This window comes from Elephas maximus, chromosome 19, assembly GCF_024166365.1.
Source record: "Elephas maximus indicus isolate mEleMax1 chromosome 19, mEleMax1 primary haplotype, whole genome shotgun sequence".
Taxonomy (NCBI): domain Eukaryota; kingdom Metazoa; phylum Chordata; class Mammalia; order Proboscidea; family Elephantidae; genus Elephas; species Elephas maximus.
The window spans coordinates 14,823,274-14,838,639 of NC_064837.1; the positions used below are offsets into that span (position 1 = coordinate 14,823,274).

The window sequence follows — 15,366 nt, forward strand, 5'->3', positions numbered from 1 at the left end:
GTAAACCTTTAGATGAAGGTTTACAGAACAAACTAGTTTTTCATCAAACAGTACACACATTATTCTATGACATTCGTTAACAGCACCACAACATGTCAACACTCTCCCTTCCCATCCCTGGGTTCCCTATTACCAGCTTTCCTGTTCCCTCCTGCCTTCTGGTCCCTGCCCCAGGGCAGGTGTGCCCATTTAGTCTTGTTTTTTGTTCCATGTCCACCCCCTCTCTTTGACCCTTTTGCAGATACTCTTCCACTTTTTCTTCCCAGGAAGTGGGTAAGCAGATGGGTGGTGAGCCTTTATGGTTGAGTGGGTCCTGCAGACCCAGATTTGCCTGTGCTTAGGCGTGATAACAGAGAGGTTCCATTTTTATCTCAGGCCTCAAAGAGTAGGTTCTGGAGCCAGACTACCTGAACCTGAATCCTGGCTCTTCCATTCATTAACTGTGTGACCTTACTGCCCAAACACCCAAAGCCATTGCTGTTGAGTTGATTCCAACTCATAGTGGCAGAGTAGAACTGCCCCATAGGGTTTCCAAGGAGAGGCTGGAGGATTTAAACTGCCAACCTTTTGGTTAGCAGCCGAATGCTTAACCACTGCACCACCAGGGCTCCATGTGACCTTAAGAAGGTTCCATAAATTCTCTGTGACTCAGCTTCATCATCTGTAAAATGGGAATAGTAGTGGCACCCGTCTCATAGCATTGTTATGAGGATTAAATGAGAAAATACATGTACAGCAAGATGTTAAAAAAGGACTCCTTCTATCTCAGGTTTGGCTGACACCCCAAAACAGTAATAGCCAACTACTTCCACATTCCAAAGTAAGTTGTGAGACCACTAGCTCCTCCACCTACAGACGGGCCAGTTGAGCTTGCTCGAACCGAGGTGGGCAGTCACTCGCAGCCATGGTGGTTTTTGTGGTTATTACAGCTATAGTCTGGTAGCTGGCAGTAAAGTGACTTAAGGAGGGGGCGCCTTTTTCTAATTTACATTAAGCTTCCTGATGAGCTCACAGTGGGGTGGGGGCCACCAAAGCAGGATTGCAGAGGAGGTGGTCAAGAACCAGTTTGGAACCCTTTGCTGACCACCTACAAAAGAGGTTGGAGAGGATGAGAAGGAGTTAGCAAATTGGAAAGAGGATTTCTCTGGAGAGAACGGCACCCTGAGCTATTCCTTCATCTCAAGGCTAGTCAAGGGCCTTCAAGGAGGCCACTCAGATGGCTTGGTGTGTCTGACTTGAAGCTGAGAAATCTCAAGGGCAAGAGACTCTGGGGGCCAGCTGCTCAGAAGGTGGAGCAATGTGAAGTGGCTTCTTAGGGGTGGCCTGCATGCCTAAAGGGGGCTGGGGCAAATTATGCCTGACTGTTTCCACGGACAGATATGGCCCATGAGAGAGACAGGTTCCAGGTGGCTTTAGATCCTGCCAAAGAGGATGGAGAGGTGAAGTGACCCCTACAGTACAGGGGGGACTGCCAGACGCCCAGGGGCTAAGGAAGGTGACATAGATGTGCGTTTCCCTCGTGGCAAGAGAACTAAAGATGAGAATTCCCCAGACATGGGGGATTCCCAACAGCCCACAAAGGCATCCACAAGGAGAGTCGGCATTAGACACCTGTCGAGCCCAGGAAGGGCTGATGCCAACTCAAGGTAGTATTAGTGACGTTAGCATTGTTCTGCCCCTTCCGCCGCCTCTCCTTCCTCTAGGGAGTGGGGGAGGAGGGACGGAAGGTCTAGGTGAGAACTGAAGAAGAGGCCAAACGCTCCTTCAATTTCTCTTCAAGTTGCCCTGAGCTAGGGGGAGGGGACGAGCTGCTTTAATTTGAAGTTTTCACTGGTTGTTTCAGTGATTAACACGGGACTCCTGCCAGTGGTGACTAGGGTAGGATGAGGGGAGAGTCTAGAAGTGATCAGAACACTTTTTACCCCAACATTTTATTATGAACATTTTCACTCATACACAAAAGTTGAAAGAATTTTACAGAGAACACATGTATACCCACCATCTAGATTCTATCATTAACCTTTTTTTAATTGTGGTAAATACATATGTAACAGAAAAATTGCCCTTTCAACAATCTTCACAGGTACAATTCAGTGACACTAATTATGCTTATCATGGTGTCCACCATTAACATTTCACTCTGCTTGCTTGACCACCTATCTGTTCCTGCATCCATTTCTCCATCCATCAGTCCATTTTGTTTTTGGATGCACTCCAAGGAAAGTTGCAGACATCAGTAACCCTCCCCCCTGAATACTTCAGGGTGAATATCATTAACTAGAGTTCGGCATTTGTTTACAACTGTTTTTTTTCCTTTTGAGATAAAATTTACATAGGCTGACACACATAAATCTTAAGTGTCTATTCATTGAGTTTGGACAAACACATACATCTGTGTAACCCACACCCGAAGTGGTTATTTTATTACCTGATAAAACCAGAAAAGCCAGTGGTACCCTTGGGAAGGAACTCAGTCCAAAGTTCGCTCGCAGGCCTTTTTATGGTTTATTATACTCTCCCTGCAAGCCTGTTGGTGAGCTGAATTTCCCAGGGATTGCTTAGAAATCAGCATCTTATGAGTCTGGTTAGAATGATTTAAATACTAGGGCTCTAGCAGATGAACTCCAAGGAACTGATGAGGTCCAGGATCCTGCAGGAGTCCCTGGGTGGTGCAAACTGCACGTTTGACTGTTAACCAAGAAGTTGGGGATTCAAGTCCACCGAGAGGCACCTTGGAAGAAAGGCCTGGCGATTTACTTGCAAAAAAATCAGCCATTGAAAACTCTAGGGAGCACAGTTTCTACTATGAGGCACATGGGTTCACCATGCATTGGAGTCGACTTAACAGCAATGGTATTCGTGCTGGTAGAATTCTGCAAAGCTGACTGGGGCCTTGGTGACCCATAGGGCACTTACTTATGGGGGCATCAGCCCACTTTTCCAGCATCTCATTAGCTTCAGCATATTACACTGGAGTTCTGCCTCCCAGGTGCTCAGGGACAGTGATCTGGGAGGAAGGGGCTTGAAGCTGTTTGCATAGAACTCTATATAAGGGAGAGAAACCCAGTAAAAACCCAGCGCCGTCGAGTCAGAATGTAATGAAATACGGAGGGGAACTGTGAAGCCCCCTGAGCTCCGATCTTGACCATGCCTTTGTTAAATAGCTCCTTTCTTTCCTGTTGCTCATGATTTTTCCTGGGGAAACCTTCTTTTCCTGTAGCACCTGACTTACACATATTGCAAAATGACCCCTCTGTATGTAAGGCAGAATGTAACTTCTGTCCTTTGTTGATTGTTAGAGTGTAACTTGCACTACGAGCACAGAAAAAAGGCCAAGATGAGAAAAAAAAACCTTCAACCTCTGTGGACAGTTTGGCCCTCGTCATATAAAGGCTCTGGGGCTTGGGGTGTGTGTTGGTGGGGAGAGTTCAAAGCACAAAAGGCACTTCCCTCTCCTTGAAGAACTCACAAGGTTTATGAGGTGGAAACTGGACACAAGAGCCCTCAGCTCTAATTATCACATATGGCCCCTGGATGCATGGGTTGGAGAGGATAGGAGAAGGGAAGATTGGTGAGCTCAGTGAGGGCTTTTTAAGATCACTTAGAACCCTACAAGGGGGCAGTGGTAGTTGAGCATCAGAATTCTTGCTTTCTGTGCAGGAGATTCAGGTTCGACTCCAGTCGATGCATCTCGTGTGTGGCTACCACCCATCTGTCAATGGAGGCTTTCCCGTTGCTGTGATGCTAAGCAGGTTTCAGCAGGGCTTCCAGACTAAGAAGACTAGGAAGAAAGGCCTGGTGACCGACTTCCAAAAAATCAGCCTATGAAGACACTATAGATCACAACGGTCTTATCCTGTGGTGCACGGGGTTGCCATGAGTCAAGGGCTGACTGGACAGCAGCTAACAACAACAACAGAGCCATATAAACTGAGGAAATAAGAGTGGAAAGGATGCTAAGAAACGAGTGTTTCCTGATGGGTGGGGATGCTCTGGGGCCAAGGAACCCAGCGGTCCTCCCCCATGGAAACATCCTCAAGGGACGCACCAGGACTGACTCCTTTCCGTCCTCAGGGCTTAACATCAGTGTCTTTCCTCTGACTTCCGTCGTCTGATTGCAAAGGCCTCTTCGTCTAAGTTCAGGAAGTGCTTATCTTTCAGAGCTTCATAAAGTTAGGGCTGGCTTTCAGGACCTGGGTACCTATTTGAAGTTCCATCATATTTGATTGTTTTAAAATCAACTGTATGTACTTTCCACAGCTTGTCAGAAAGAAGAAATCCTGGTTTTAAGATCATGCTTTCCAAGAGTTGCAGGTATTTCAATATCGTCATAGTCGTCTTCAGGCTGAACATAGTTTGGGACGGAGACTTTCTTGGCATATCTGCCTTTTTGTGGCAACGAGTATATGTTTGGCAGCTGACTTGGGGTCACCTGTGGAGCTAGAAAACACAAAAAGTTCCTGAGATGCAAAGCCATTGTGTGTTGGCATATTTTTGACCAAGTGGCACAGCATGATTTTCTGGGTTTCGGTGATCTTCCCATTTTTTTGTGGACTACAGCCACATTTTACAGAGTTCAGTTAGACACAGACAGGACACGGTCTCAGGATCACCCAAGTCAGCAAATGGCAAATAGAGTCAGACATCCAATACCTGACCCCCGTGTCTCTCTGCCTAAGACTGCACTGCAGGGGGACCATGAAACCAGAGCCTGCCCTTGAGCCCTTAGAAAAGAAACTGACCAAAGCTGGTAGCCAAATGAGTACGGTTGTGACTACAGATCTTAATTCTCATAAGGAAGTGATACAAACCATATTTCCTTTCTGGCAGATTCCCTGCAATGGCCTATAGTGCCTTCCAGAGCTGTCCGTAATTGCTCAAGTACAGATCTCTCTGCTAAGAGAGGAAGGAAACAGTGGTGTCTGCAAAAGGTAGAATTAGTAGGGAATGGGTTAGGGTTTGGAAACCCTGATGACATAGTGGTTAGGTGCTACAGCTACTAACCTAAAGGTCGGCAGTTCAAATCTGCCAGGCACTCCTTGGAAACTCTATGGGGCAGTTCTACCCTGTCCTATAGGGTGGCTATGAGTCGGAATCGACTCAATGGCAACGGATTTTGGGTTTGGGTCAGAGCAAAAGGACTAAAGTGGCTAGAAGGGTGATGAAACAGCCCAGCTCGACCAGCGATGGGGATTGGAGCTGCCTCTACTGCAGTCCCGTCTCTTCCACACCAGCTACTGTTGAGTTGGTGCAGACTCATGGCCATCCCGTGCGTGTGAGAGTAACACTTTGCTCCACAGTGTTTTCAATGGTAGGTTTTTGGGAAGTAGATTGCCAGGACTTTCTTCAGAGGTCGCTCTAGGTAGGCTCAAACCGCCAACCTTTCAGTTAGTGCTGAGTGCATTGACCGTTCACACTACCCAGGGACTCCATCTTCTCCCAAGAGAGCCTGAAAAGCTACTGCCATTTCACGTCCTTCAGAGCCCTGCAGTTAGATCTAAGTTCGTGTTCAGGCTCCAGCCCTCCTTAGCTGTGTGACCTTGGGCAAGTCATTTAACGCCTTTGTGCTCAGTCTCCTCACCTGTCAAAAGGGAATAATAACGCACCTGATTCATAGATTGTTGTGAAGATTAAATGAGATAATACCTACAAAGTGCATAGCATGGAGCCTGGCACACAGTGTGTGTTGAATAAATGTTAGCTAATATTACTACTTATTCATTCAATCACAATGTTTTTATTAAGTATCTATTAAACCCTAGTGGTGTAGTGGTTAAGAGCTATGGCTGCTAACCAAAAGGTCGGCAGTTCGAATCCAGTAGGTGCTCCTTGGAAACCCTACGGGGCAGTTCTACTCTGTCCTATAGGGTCGCTATGAGTTGGAATCGACTTCAGGGCAACGGGGTTTTTTTTTTTTTTTTTGGTTTAAGCTGCAGGCACTGTTCTTGGTGGTAGATAAACAGTGGTGAACAAGAAAAGAAAGGTCCCTGTCTTCCTGGGGTTTATTTTTTAGAGGAGGAGCTAGATAATAAACAAATGAACAGTAACTAAATAAGATAGTTTCAGATCATTGGCCTAAGTTTCATAAAGGGACTTAGCAGAACCACTTTAGGTAGGGTGGTCAGGGATGGCCTCTTTGAAGCGGTGACATCTGAGCTGACACCTGAAGGATAAGGCAAAACCAGCTATGTGAAGAGTTTCAGGAAGAACATTCCAGAAACATGAAACCAGGCAGAATTTTTTCTGATGGGAAATGTGGGCGGCCTGGTGTGGTATCACCGGACCTTTCACAATTCCAAGCTGGGATTCGAACATGAAGTGACACATGAAATATCAGGAGCTTTGTTACTTATCCCTCCTCTTTTTAACTTATTCTTCCCTTTTAAACAGAATGCTGCCCCCTGCAAATCCTAGATACATTTGTTATGCTACCCTGAGGGAAACTGTTATCAGCAAAATACACTTACAGGCACCTTCTAGAGAAGGGAAGTCCCTGGGTGGCAGAGGAGGTGACTGATTAAAAACATTCCTAGAGAGAGAGAGAGAGAGAGTCAATGTTTGGTTTTGGCCATGCCTACTGTCAGCGGACATAAAGGAAAACGTCAAGGCAAGTGAACAGAGCTGAACATTCAAATCTTGGTCACCACAAATTGGAAGTGTTTCCTTCCCTTTTTATGTCCTGTATCCCATTTGTAACTGGCACACCAAAGAAGCCACTTCCTCTAGCGGGGGGAAGGCTTGAAGTGAGGGAAGGGAGGGAAAGCACTATTACTTAGAGTGTGGAGCACGTGCTCCTGGACCATCTGAGCTGGTTTAGGAGTGGGAGGCAGGCATCAGGGGTTTTTTGAGTTGCAAAACAGAAGGCCTTCTAAAGCTAAACACACACATCCTATGACAGCACAGCAATCCCACTAACTAGTTGGTGTCGAGTTGACTCTGACTTATGGCAACCCCACGTGTGTCAGAGTAGAACTGTGCTCCATAGGGTTTTCAATGGCTGATTTTTCAGAAGCAGATTGCTAGGCCTTTCTTCCGAGGTGTCTCTGGGTGGACTCAAACCTCCAACCTTTCAGTTAGCAGCCGAGTGCATTAACCGTTTACGCCCCCCGGGGACTGCAGCAATCCCACTACTGGGTATGTATCCTACTGAGATGCATGTGAGTATTCACCAAAGGACATGTACTGGAATGTTCACTGCTGCACTATTCATATCAGTCCCATATTGGACACTGCCCAAACGGTCATCAAGAGTAGAATGGATAAATTAGCCATGGTGTGCTCCCAACAGTAAAATACTCTATAGCAGTGAGGATGAACAGTTTACAACTACACACCACGATCCTCACAAAAGCCGTGTGGGACAAAAGAAGTCAAACACCAAATGACACATCCCATACAATTCCATTTATAGACAGCATTAAAATGAGAGGAAATGAATCTATACTATTAGAAGTCATATAGTGGTTTCCCTTGGGGGGTAATGGCTAAAAGGGAATACGCAGTGCACAATTTGAGGTGCTGGTAATATTCTGTTTTATGATCTGGGTGCTGGCTATCTGGGCCTGCTGTTTGTGACAATTCATTGAGCTGTATGTACATTTACTGGGAGTCCCTAGGTGGTGCAAATAGTTAATGCGCTTGGGTACTAACTGAAAGGTTGGAGGATCCAGTTTACCCAGAGGTGCCTTGGAAGAAAGGCCTGGAAATCTACTTCTGCAAAATCAACCACTGAAAACCCTATGGAGCACAGTTTTACTCTGACACACATGGGGTCACCATGAGTCAGGGCTGGCTCTATGGCAATTTGTTCTGGTTTTTTTTTTTTGATACATTTACTAATGTGCCCTTTTCTGTCTGCATATTATACTTCAGTAAGAAATTAAACAAAACCTATAGACCTTTTTTATAGACCCTAAGAAAGCCTCTTTACCTGGATCCCCATTGCCATTTATGTGCACTGATTTCCAAACTGGTTCTGTATTCTTCTGAGCTAAGTTTTGGGCTCTTATGTGGGGTTACATCCCTCCGGTAATGCATATGCATTTTTAGGCTGTTGGGGTGTGTGGGGAAGGGGACGCATGGCAAGGGCGCCAGTGGTGGCTTCTCTTCATCTCTCCCTGGCTCTTCCCGGAAAAGGAGAATGGTTTATCCCGCTGGTCAATTTCAGAAAAAGTCCGGCTCCTCCAGAGCTGGCCTGACTGCAGAAAGCATACGTTCTGCCCAGGTCTTTGCCATTCAAAGACGGGGGCCTGCTCTGCAGGAGGAAATCTAAGGTTTTCTAGGGCTGCCTGTGAACTGGGCAGGAAAGTTGGCCCGATTCAGAATTAGGAAGCTCGGTTTTCCCTGGAGAAAAGCCACATTCTGCAACAACAGCCTTACTCTTTTGTTGTTGTTGAGAATATACGCAACAGAACATACACCAATTCGACAATTTCTACATGTACGATTTAATGACATTGATTACATTTTTCCTGCTGTGAAACCATTTTCAACCTCCTTTTCTGAATTATTCCTCCCCATTAACACAAACTCGCTGCCCCCTATGGTTCCTATCTAATCGTTCAAGCTGCTGTTGTCAGTATGATCCCATATATACGTTCTGAAAAGAATTAGCCAGTGAAAACCCACATACATAGTTCTTAAAAGAGCACAATGCTCAAGGCAGACATTCTTTACTAATTAAGCTAAATTGCTGCTCAATTTAAAGAAAACTTCAGGGGATATTTTTGGTTTAAGGTTTAAAGATTATCTCAGGACAATAGTTTTCAGGGTTCATCCAGACTCGGTGGCTCCAGAGAGTTTGAATTCCACGAGAATTTGAAATTGTGTTCTGTATTTTCCCCCTTTTGATCAGGATTTTTCTACTGACTCTGATCAAAATGTTCAGTAACAGTAGATGAGCAACACCCATTTCTTCTGGCCTCATGGCAAAGGAGGCCACTGTTCATGGAGGCAATTAGCCACACATTCTCTTTCCTCCTCCTGTCGGCTTTACTCTTACCACCTTTATTAAGGTGATATTTAGGTCCTCTAACTGCCTCACACATTTGTTTTACTCCTTGAGGGGATCAGAATTGGTAGGGGAGGGGCCTATTATTTGCTGGGTGCCTTAAGACTTCTTAGTATATGTGCTGCTGAAGCAAGCACACCACAAGTCATTTTAGTCAAGCATGTATTTTGTTTTACATAGTGTACACATTCCAAGAAAGGATTGGCTCCTAACTGGCTCCTGGGAGATAACCTCAAAGCTCTTAGAATATCCTGCCTGATAAGCATGTATTTGGATACCTGGGGCCTTGGGCCAGGCCAGATACTTTATGCTAACAATGTAATTTATGGTGCATGCCTGTTTTTGTATGCCCGGTGGCTTTGGGCCATGCTATATCAGTTTGACCTCTGCTGGGGCTGGAGATTGAGTTGTCATGACTACTCACACGACTGAGCCATGATAAAAACCCTGGATGCCAAGGCTCAGGGGAGCGTCCCTGGTTGGCACATTTATACATGTTGTCATACATTGTTGCTGGGAGAATTAAGTGCTGTCATTGTGACTCTACTGGGGGGGGGGGCACAACTGGAAGCTTGCGCCTGGTTTTTCCTGGACCCTGCCCTATAGGCCTTTTTCCTTTGCTCTTCTCAATGTGTATCTCTTCACTGTAATAAACTATGAGTATAACATCTTTTCTCGGTCCTTTGAGTCCTTCTAGTGAATCATTGAACCTGAGGGTGATCTTGGGGGCTCCCAACATAGATAGCTATCATAAAGCCCCAAATATATCATAAAATACAAAAGTAAAGTGAAAGGTATATTTTTGTTCAGCACAACAGCTTTAAGAGGATTATACCTGTAATCTGTCTAATGAAGAGTAGACCTAACCTTGAATGGTAGGCCCCAAACAGAGCCAGACCCATGACCTCTATCAAAACAGATTGGATGAGGGAGGACTTGGAGAGTAGAGAGAGCCAAACAGTGCCCTGCACCCTAAACCCCCGAGACATTTTCCGTTAAAGGGTGAGAGTTGGAAGACATGACATTTCCTTGGCTCCACAGGAAAGGTGGGCATTCCAGGCACACTAGTAAAGTAGTGTAGGGGTAATAGTGAAAGTAAACAAGCAGTTCTCGAAATTAAAAAGCAGAAGGATTTGATCCCACTTACTCATATGTCTTGTCCTCATCTTCGTTTTGATTCAAGGAATTGGAAATTTCACATTTCTTGCCTAAGAGAGAAAGCATCTTCATTTAGGAAGGTTTAATGATGGTTATGATCTTAGAGTTTAGAAGTCCTCAAAGGCCAGCAGGTCTAAGACATTTGGAAAGAACCACCAAGAGGAGACAGACTGAAAGACACAGAGCTAGTGGTAGAGCTGGAATTTGAACTCAGGCCATCTGACGGCAGAGCCTGTGTGCTAACCCAGTGACGACTGTGACCATGTGGGCTATGCTTATTTCCTAGTACTATCCCTGACCCTCAGGTGGCACTCAGAAACATGGGTACAGTTGGGAAGAAATAACATAAAGAATGGGAAAAGCAGTTTGTAAACTGTGAGGTACTGGCCATAGAAGTTATTATTAATGACAACCTGTTTGCTAACAGGAGTAGTTCAAGACAAGCAGTAAAGTTTTTGTTTAGAGTTATACATTTGTCCATATTTAAGAATGAAAAGTTTTAAGAAGAAAAACGGATAGAGGACTATAGATGACCAGGATACACTTTTTGTTTTAAAGACAAAAATTAGTTATCAAGGAGTACAGAGAAAGAGCATTGAACTGTGAGCACAGAAGACCTGAGTTCTGGTCCCAATCCTGCCACCAATCCCTATGGACCTCAGCCAAGTCTCTATCTCTCTTCAATCCTTAATTTTCTTATCTCAAAAAAGAGATTGAGAAGAATGGTTATAGGAGAATTAACTTCCTTTCACCTCTCGTGCAGCCCTGTCCTTTCAGCACCATGTTGAGTAGGGTTTTGAGGCTGTGTCTGGATGCAATGGGAGGACAGAGCCTTGGTCACTGAGGGATGCCTGTCCAGGGAACCCCCGGGGGAAGGTGGTTGTACACCTCAGTGTATTTACCATCCCCAAGTGTACTCCTGGCTTCGGTCATTATTTAAAGGGATAGGATCTAAAGCAAAAACATCACTGAATCAAGGGTTTCATGTTTCTGGAGAGGAGCAGCAAAGTGGAAAGTTCAACTGAAGACAATCCAAAATTAATGTTAATCCCCAAGTACCTAGCTATTTATCTCAAGGGTGGAAAAATTTCAGGTCCAGATGTGGATAATACCAGAAAATCCAGAGTATGACCTTACAGGAGGCAATCATGGTGGCCAAACAACATGTTGATCATGGATTGAGTCCATGTTTTACTCCTCAAGACAATTTTTTGACATTCTACAGACTTGTGCTCTCTCAAGTCCCTGAGAGAAGATGCTGTGATTAGCAGCCACATGGGAAAGAGAAAACATCTAAGCACATCGTGCCTTGAAATAGATTCTGCTTTCACCCAGCCCCTTAGGGCTGGAAGAGTTGTTGGAGATTCATAAACCCCTCTCCCTTCCCTCTACAGATGGGGAAATTGAGGCTCAAGGAGTTGAGTTAGTGGCAGAGGTAGGACTCAAACACAGAAAACCAAAACCAAACCCATTGCCATCGAGTCGATTCCAACTCATACTGACCCTATGGGACAGAGTAGAACTGCCCCACAGAGTTTCCAAGGAGCGGCTGAAGAATTTGAACTGACAACCTGTTGGTTAACAGCCATAGCTCTTAACCACTAATCCAAGGTTCAGCCCATACAGGGTCAGGATGAATCTTCTTGCCCTAAAAGAGTCCTAACGCACTGATGACCATCTCTTGCTTCCCTCCACCCACACAGGTGAGATGCCCGTTACCTTTTCTAAACTGCCACCTACAGACACAGTACATGATGAGGGCCAGGCTCACAGAGATAACGATGATGGCCACAGCTAAGGCGATCCAGAAGTTCTCACTCAACCACTTCATTCCAGCTGAATCCTGAGGTAGAAGAGGAATGGAGATAAAAGAATGAGGCATGAAGAACATCCTGGAGTGGTGGTGGCGAGGTTATCTACCACGTTGGGTAGTGATACAGGCATCTGCTTAGGAATCAAACAGGTGCTAGTTTACAGTTACACCCTACCAATTAGTAGACAGGACATCTCAGGCAAGTCACTTAACCTTCTCTGAGCCTCACTTTCCTTATTTGTAATACAGGAGTGACATAGAGTCCCTGAGTGGTGGAAACTTAATGTGTTCGGCTGCTAACCAAAAGGTTGGACTTGAAAGAAAGGCCTTATGATTTACTTTTGAAAAGGCAGCCATTGAAAACCCTATGGAGCCCAGTTCTACTGTGATACACTTGGGGTTGCCATGAGTCGGGATCAAATTGATGGCAACTGGGGGTGGTGGTGGTAGGAACTTTAGAAATGGCAGCATAATCACTGTTCTCTCTTATGTTGCCAAACATGCAGCAGGAGGGGGAACGTGCAATTTAAAACAAATAATTGGCTGCAGTTGTTTTTATATAACAAGGGCAATATAGACTTAATTCATAGCAGGAGGGAGAGAATTTTGAGGGCTTTTGTTTGGGAGGGGGGTTAGCAAAATACTTTCCTAGATCCCTTTGAGTGAGGCATGATCAGAAGGTGGAAGGTGAAGACACAGAGCAAGCTGCGTTGGTTTGCATGAGAAAAGTAACAAGAATTTGGGGGATGAAGGCTGGTAGGCTACAGGAGGAGAGTCTTGGAAGAGGGTGGCAGCAGAGGGAGAGCTCAAGAAGATAGCAGCAAGTCTGAGCATCCTTAGAAATTCTCCAGAGTGGAAAGTGTCCAATGGATTTGTTTAATATACAATTTTAAGTTGTGTTGGTATCTTCCTCTGTTACCATCCACCTTCAATAACAGACAGGCTTGTATGAGCAGAGCCTGGGGGTGGAAATGACACGTGTACAGTGCTTTTCCATGCCAGTGGTAACATATGGTAAGTAGAAAGAAGAGCAGCTGCCAATCTCCAAGTGACAGTGGGGAGAAGGCTATACGAAGGACTAATAGGAATAGCCTCAAGAATTCCAGGAGATCTTGGGGAGGGGCTGAACTCCCATTGTCTATGGAATGGGCACCTTTTCTAGTTTATTTGGAAATTAAAGTAAAAGTAATCCTGAGGCTTGGGACACATCCCGGCATTCTGGTTACATAAGAATCAACCTCCACCCATGCACGTCAATATACTGCCATTTCAGATTCATGCTTTTGAGTAGTATTCATGAGGTAAATAGGGGCCTAGGAAGGCAGCAGAGGAACAGGGGCAGAATTAGGCTGATGCTAAAGCCATTATTACTACAAAGACCTTTTGACATTTAAAATCTCAGTTACCTGGGATAACTCACTCCCAAGGCATGCAGATGGAAGTTTTGTTGCAGATTATCTTTTCAGGGTGCACAAAAGAGAGCAAAGGAGGAAGAAGAGCATAGGGAAAAGAAAAAAATGGAGAGTGAAAACTTGGCTTTCAACAGGGGCCCATGAATTTTGGTTTTGCAGGGCCCAGTGAAGTTGAAAGAGTACTGATCTTAAAAGGATTCCACAGATCAGAAGGGAACTCTTCATTCAATAAACGTAAGTTGGAATCTCACATCTTACCTTCTTTAGTGTCTGGAAACCAGGCGGGTGGGTGGGTGGATGGATGGATGGATGGATGGATGGATGGATGGATGGATGGATGGATGGATGGATGGATGGATGGATGGATGGATGGATGGATGGATGGGTGGGTGGAGCAATGTAGGGGTGGAGGAGTGGAAGGAGAAGTACAAGGGGGAAGGGGGAGGAAGATAAGGAGGGAAGGATAGATAGATGATAGATGTCAGATAGGTAGATAATAGGTGATAGAGAGAGAGAGATAAAATGTTCTTCTGTCCATTTTCCTAATTCTCTTTGCTCTTATTCAAATGTTTGACTCTTGGTTCTGTGTCTATCTTTCCTCTCATATTTTCTGTCTCTTTGCCTTAAAGCAACATAAATTTACTCTTTAGAGCTATAGAAGTTGTTATGGATTGAATTGTGTCCCATTATTGTGTGAATTGTCCACCATTTTGTCATCTGACGTGATTTTACTACGTGTTGTAAATTGTATTGCCATGATGTTGATGAGTTGGGATTAGAGGCAGTTATGTTAAGGCAGGACTCAATCTACAAGACCGGATTGTATCCTAAGTCAATCTCTTTTGAGATATAAAACAGAGAAGTGATCAAAGAGACATGGAGACTTTATACCACCAAGAAAGTAATGCCAGGAGCAGAGCGTGGCCCCAAGGTTCCTGTACGGAGAAGATCCTAGAGCAAGGGAAGATTGATGACAAAGACCTTCCTCCAGAACTGACAGAGAAAGAAAGTCTTTCCCTGGAGCTGGTGCCCTGAATTTGGACTTTTAGCCTACTAGACTGTGAGAGAATAAACATCTGTTTGTTAAAGCCATCCACTTATGGTATTTCTGTTATAGCTGCACTAGATGACTAAGACAAAAGTAAATACAGGATACAAGAGTTAAAAGCTTTTGCATCTGAGGAACATGACTAGGTGGAAGGCAGGGAGTGGGAAGACAGGAGTCTGCAGTGTTTCATTATAAATCTTCTGAATTAGTTGATTTTTGAACTATTTACTTTGAAAAAATTTAAAAAAGAGTCAATCAAATATATAGTTTCCACGAAAAGCCATTGCTCATTTTCAAATGTCATTCTCCTCAGGTTTGTGAGAAAGAAAAAGGAAGTGTAATGACGTCAGAAAGTGAAACTGGGGGTCACTTTTCAGAACCACTCAGCATGATAAGTTTTTTGCAGTTTTGTTCTGTAAAAACAACATACGGGCAGTGTTTGACCTCCTTCAGCCCCACAAGATCAGTAGTGCAAGGTTGGCTCCCATGAGGGGGAGGCCGAACAAGCCTCCTCTCCCTGCCATCTTTACTAATTCTGACACCAACCGGCCCTTGCACAGCACTCTCTACTTCTCTGCTGGGTTCGATAATTCATTGCAATGGCCACACAGAACTCACAGACCATTCTCACGATTATGGGGTTTATTAGGGAAGTAACAGGTTACAATTCAGGCTCAGGAACACTCAGGGTATAGTTCTTATTTCAGGACAGCCTCTTCCCAGCCTTCCTTACAGGAACACCTCTCCCTGGCCCTAGGCTTCTCCCCAAAGGCACTGAGCTTTCTCTCTCGTCTCCTGCTGCTGGGTCTCTGCTGCTTGGTCCCTCCTGCCACCACTTCTCACTGTCTTCAGGGTTACAGCTTACTCTCACTCTCTCTCTCCTCTGTCTTTCTCTGTCTCTGTCTCTCTTTCTCAGTCTCCTGCT

At 44.9% G+C, this 15,366-nt stretch overlaps 1 protein-coding gene across 2 annotated transcripts in view; it reads right to left on the bottom strand.

The window, feature by feature from the left end:
- Positions 1 to 1,927: 1,927 nt before the first annotated feature.
- Positions 1,928 to 15,366, bottom strand: part of SCIMP (SLP adaptor and CSK interacting membrane protein) — a 30,632-nt gene continuing 17,193 nt past the window's right edge. Inside the window, exons 2-5 of one of the 2 annotated variants that reach the window (XM_049860943.1) lie at positions 11,888 to 12,011; positions 10,158 to 10,218; positions 6,468 to 6,529; positions 1,928 to 4,440 (exon numbers count right to left, since the gene is read on the bottom strand). In XM_049860943.1, coding sequence (XP_049716900.1) covers positions 4,265 to 4,440; positions 6,468 to 6,529; positions 10,158 to 10,218; positions 11,888 to 12,011 — 423 coding nt within the window. In that variant the 3' untranslated portion in view covers positions 1,928 to 4,264. The other variant, XM_049860944.1, reaches the window with a different exon arrangement.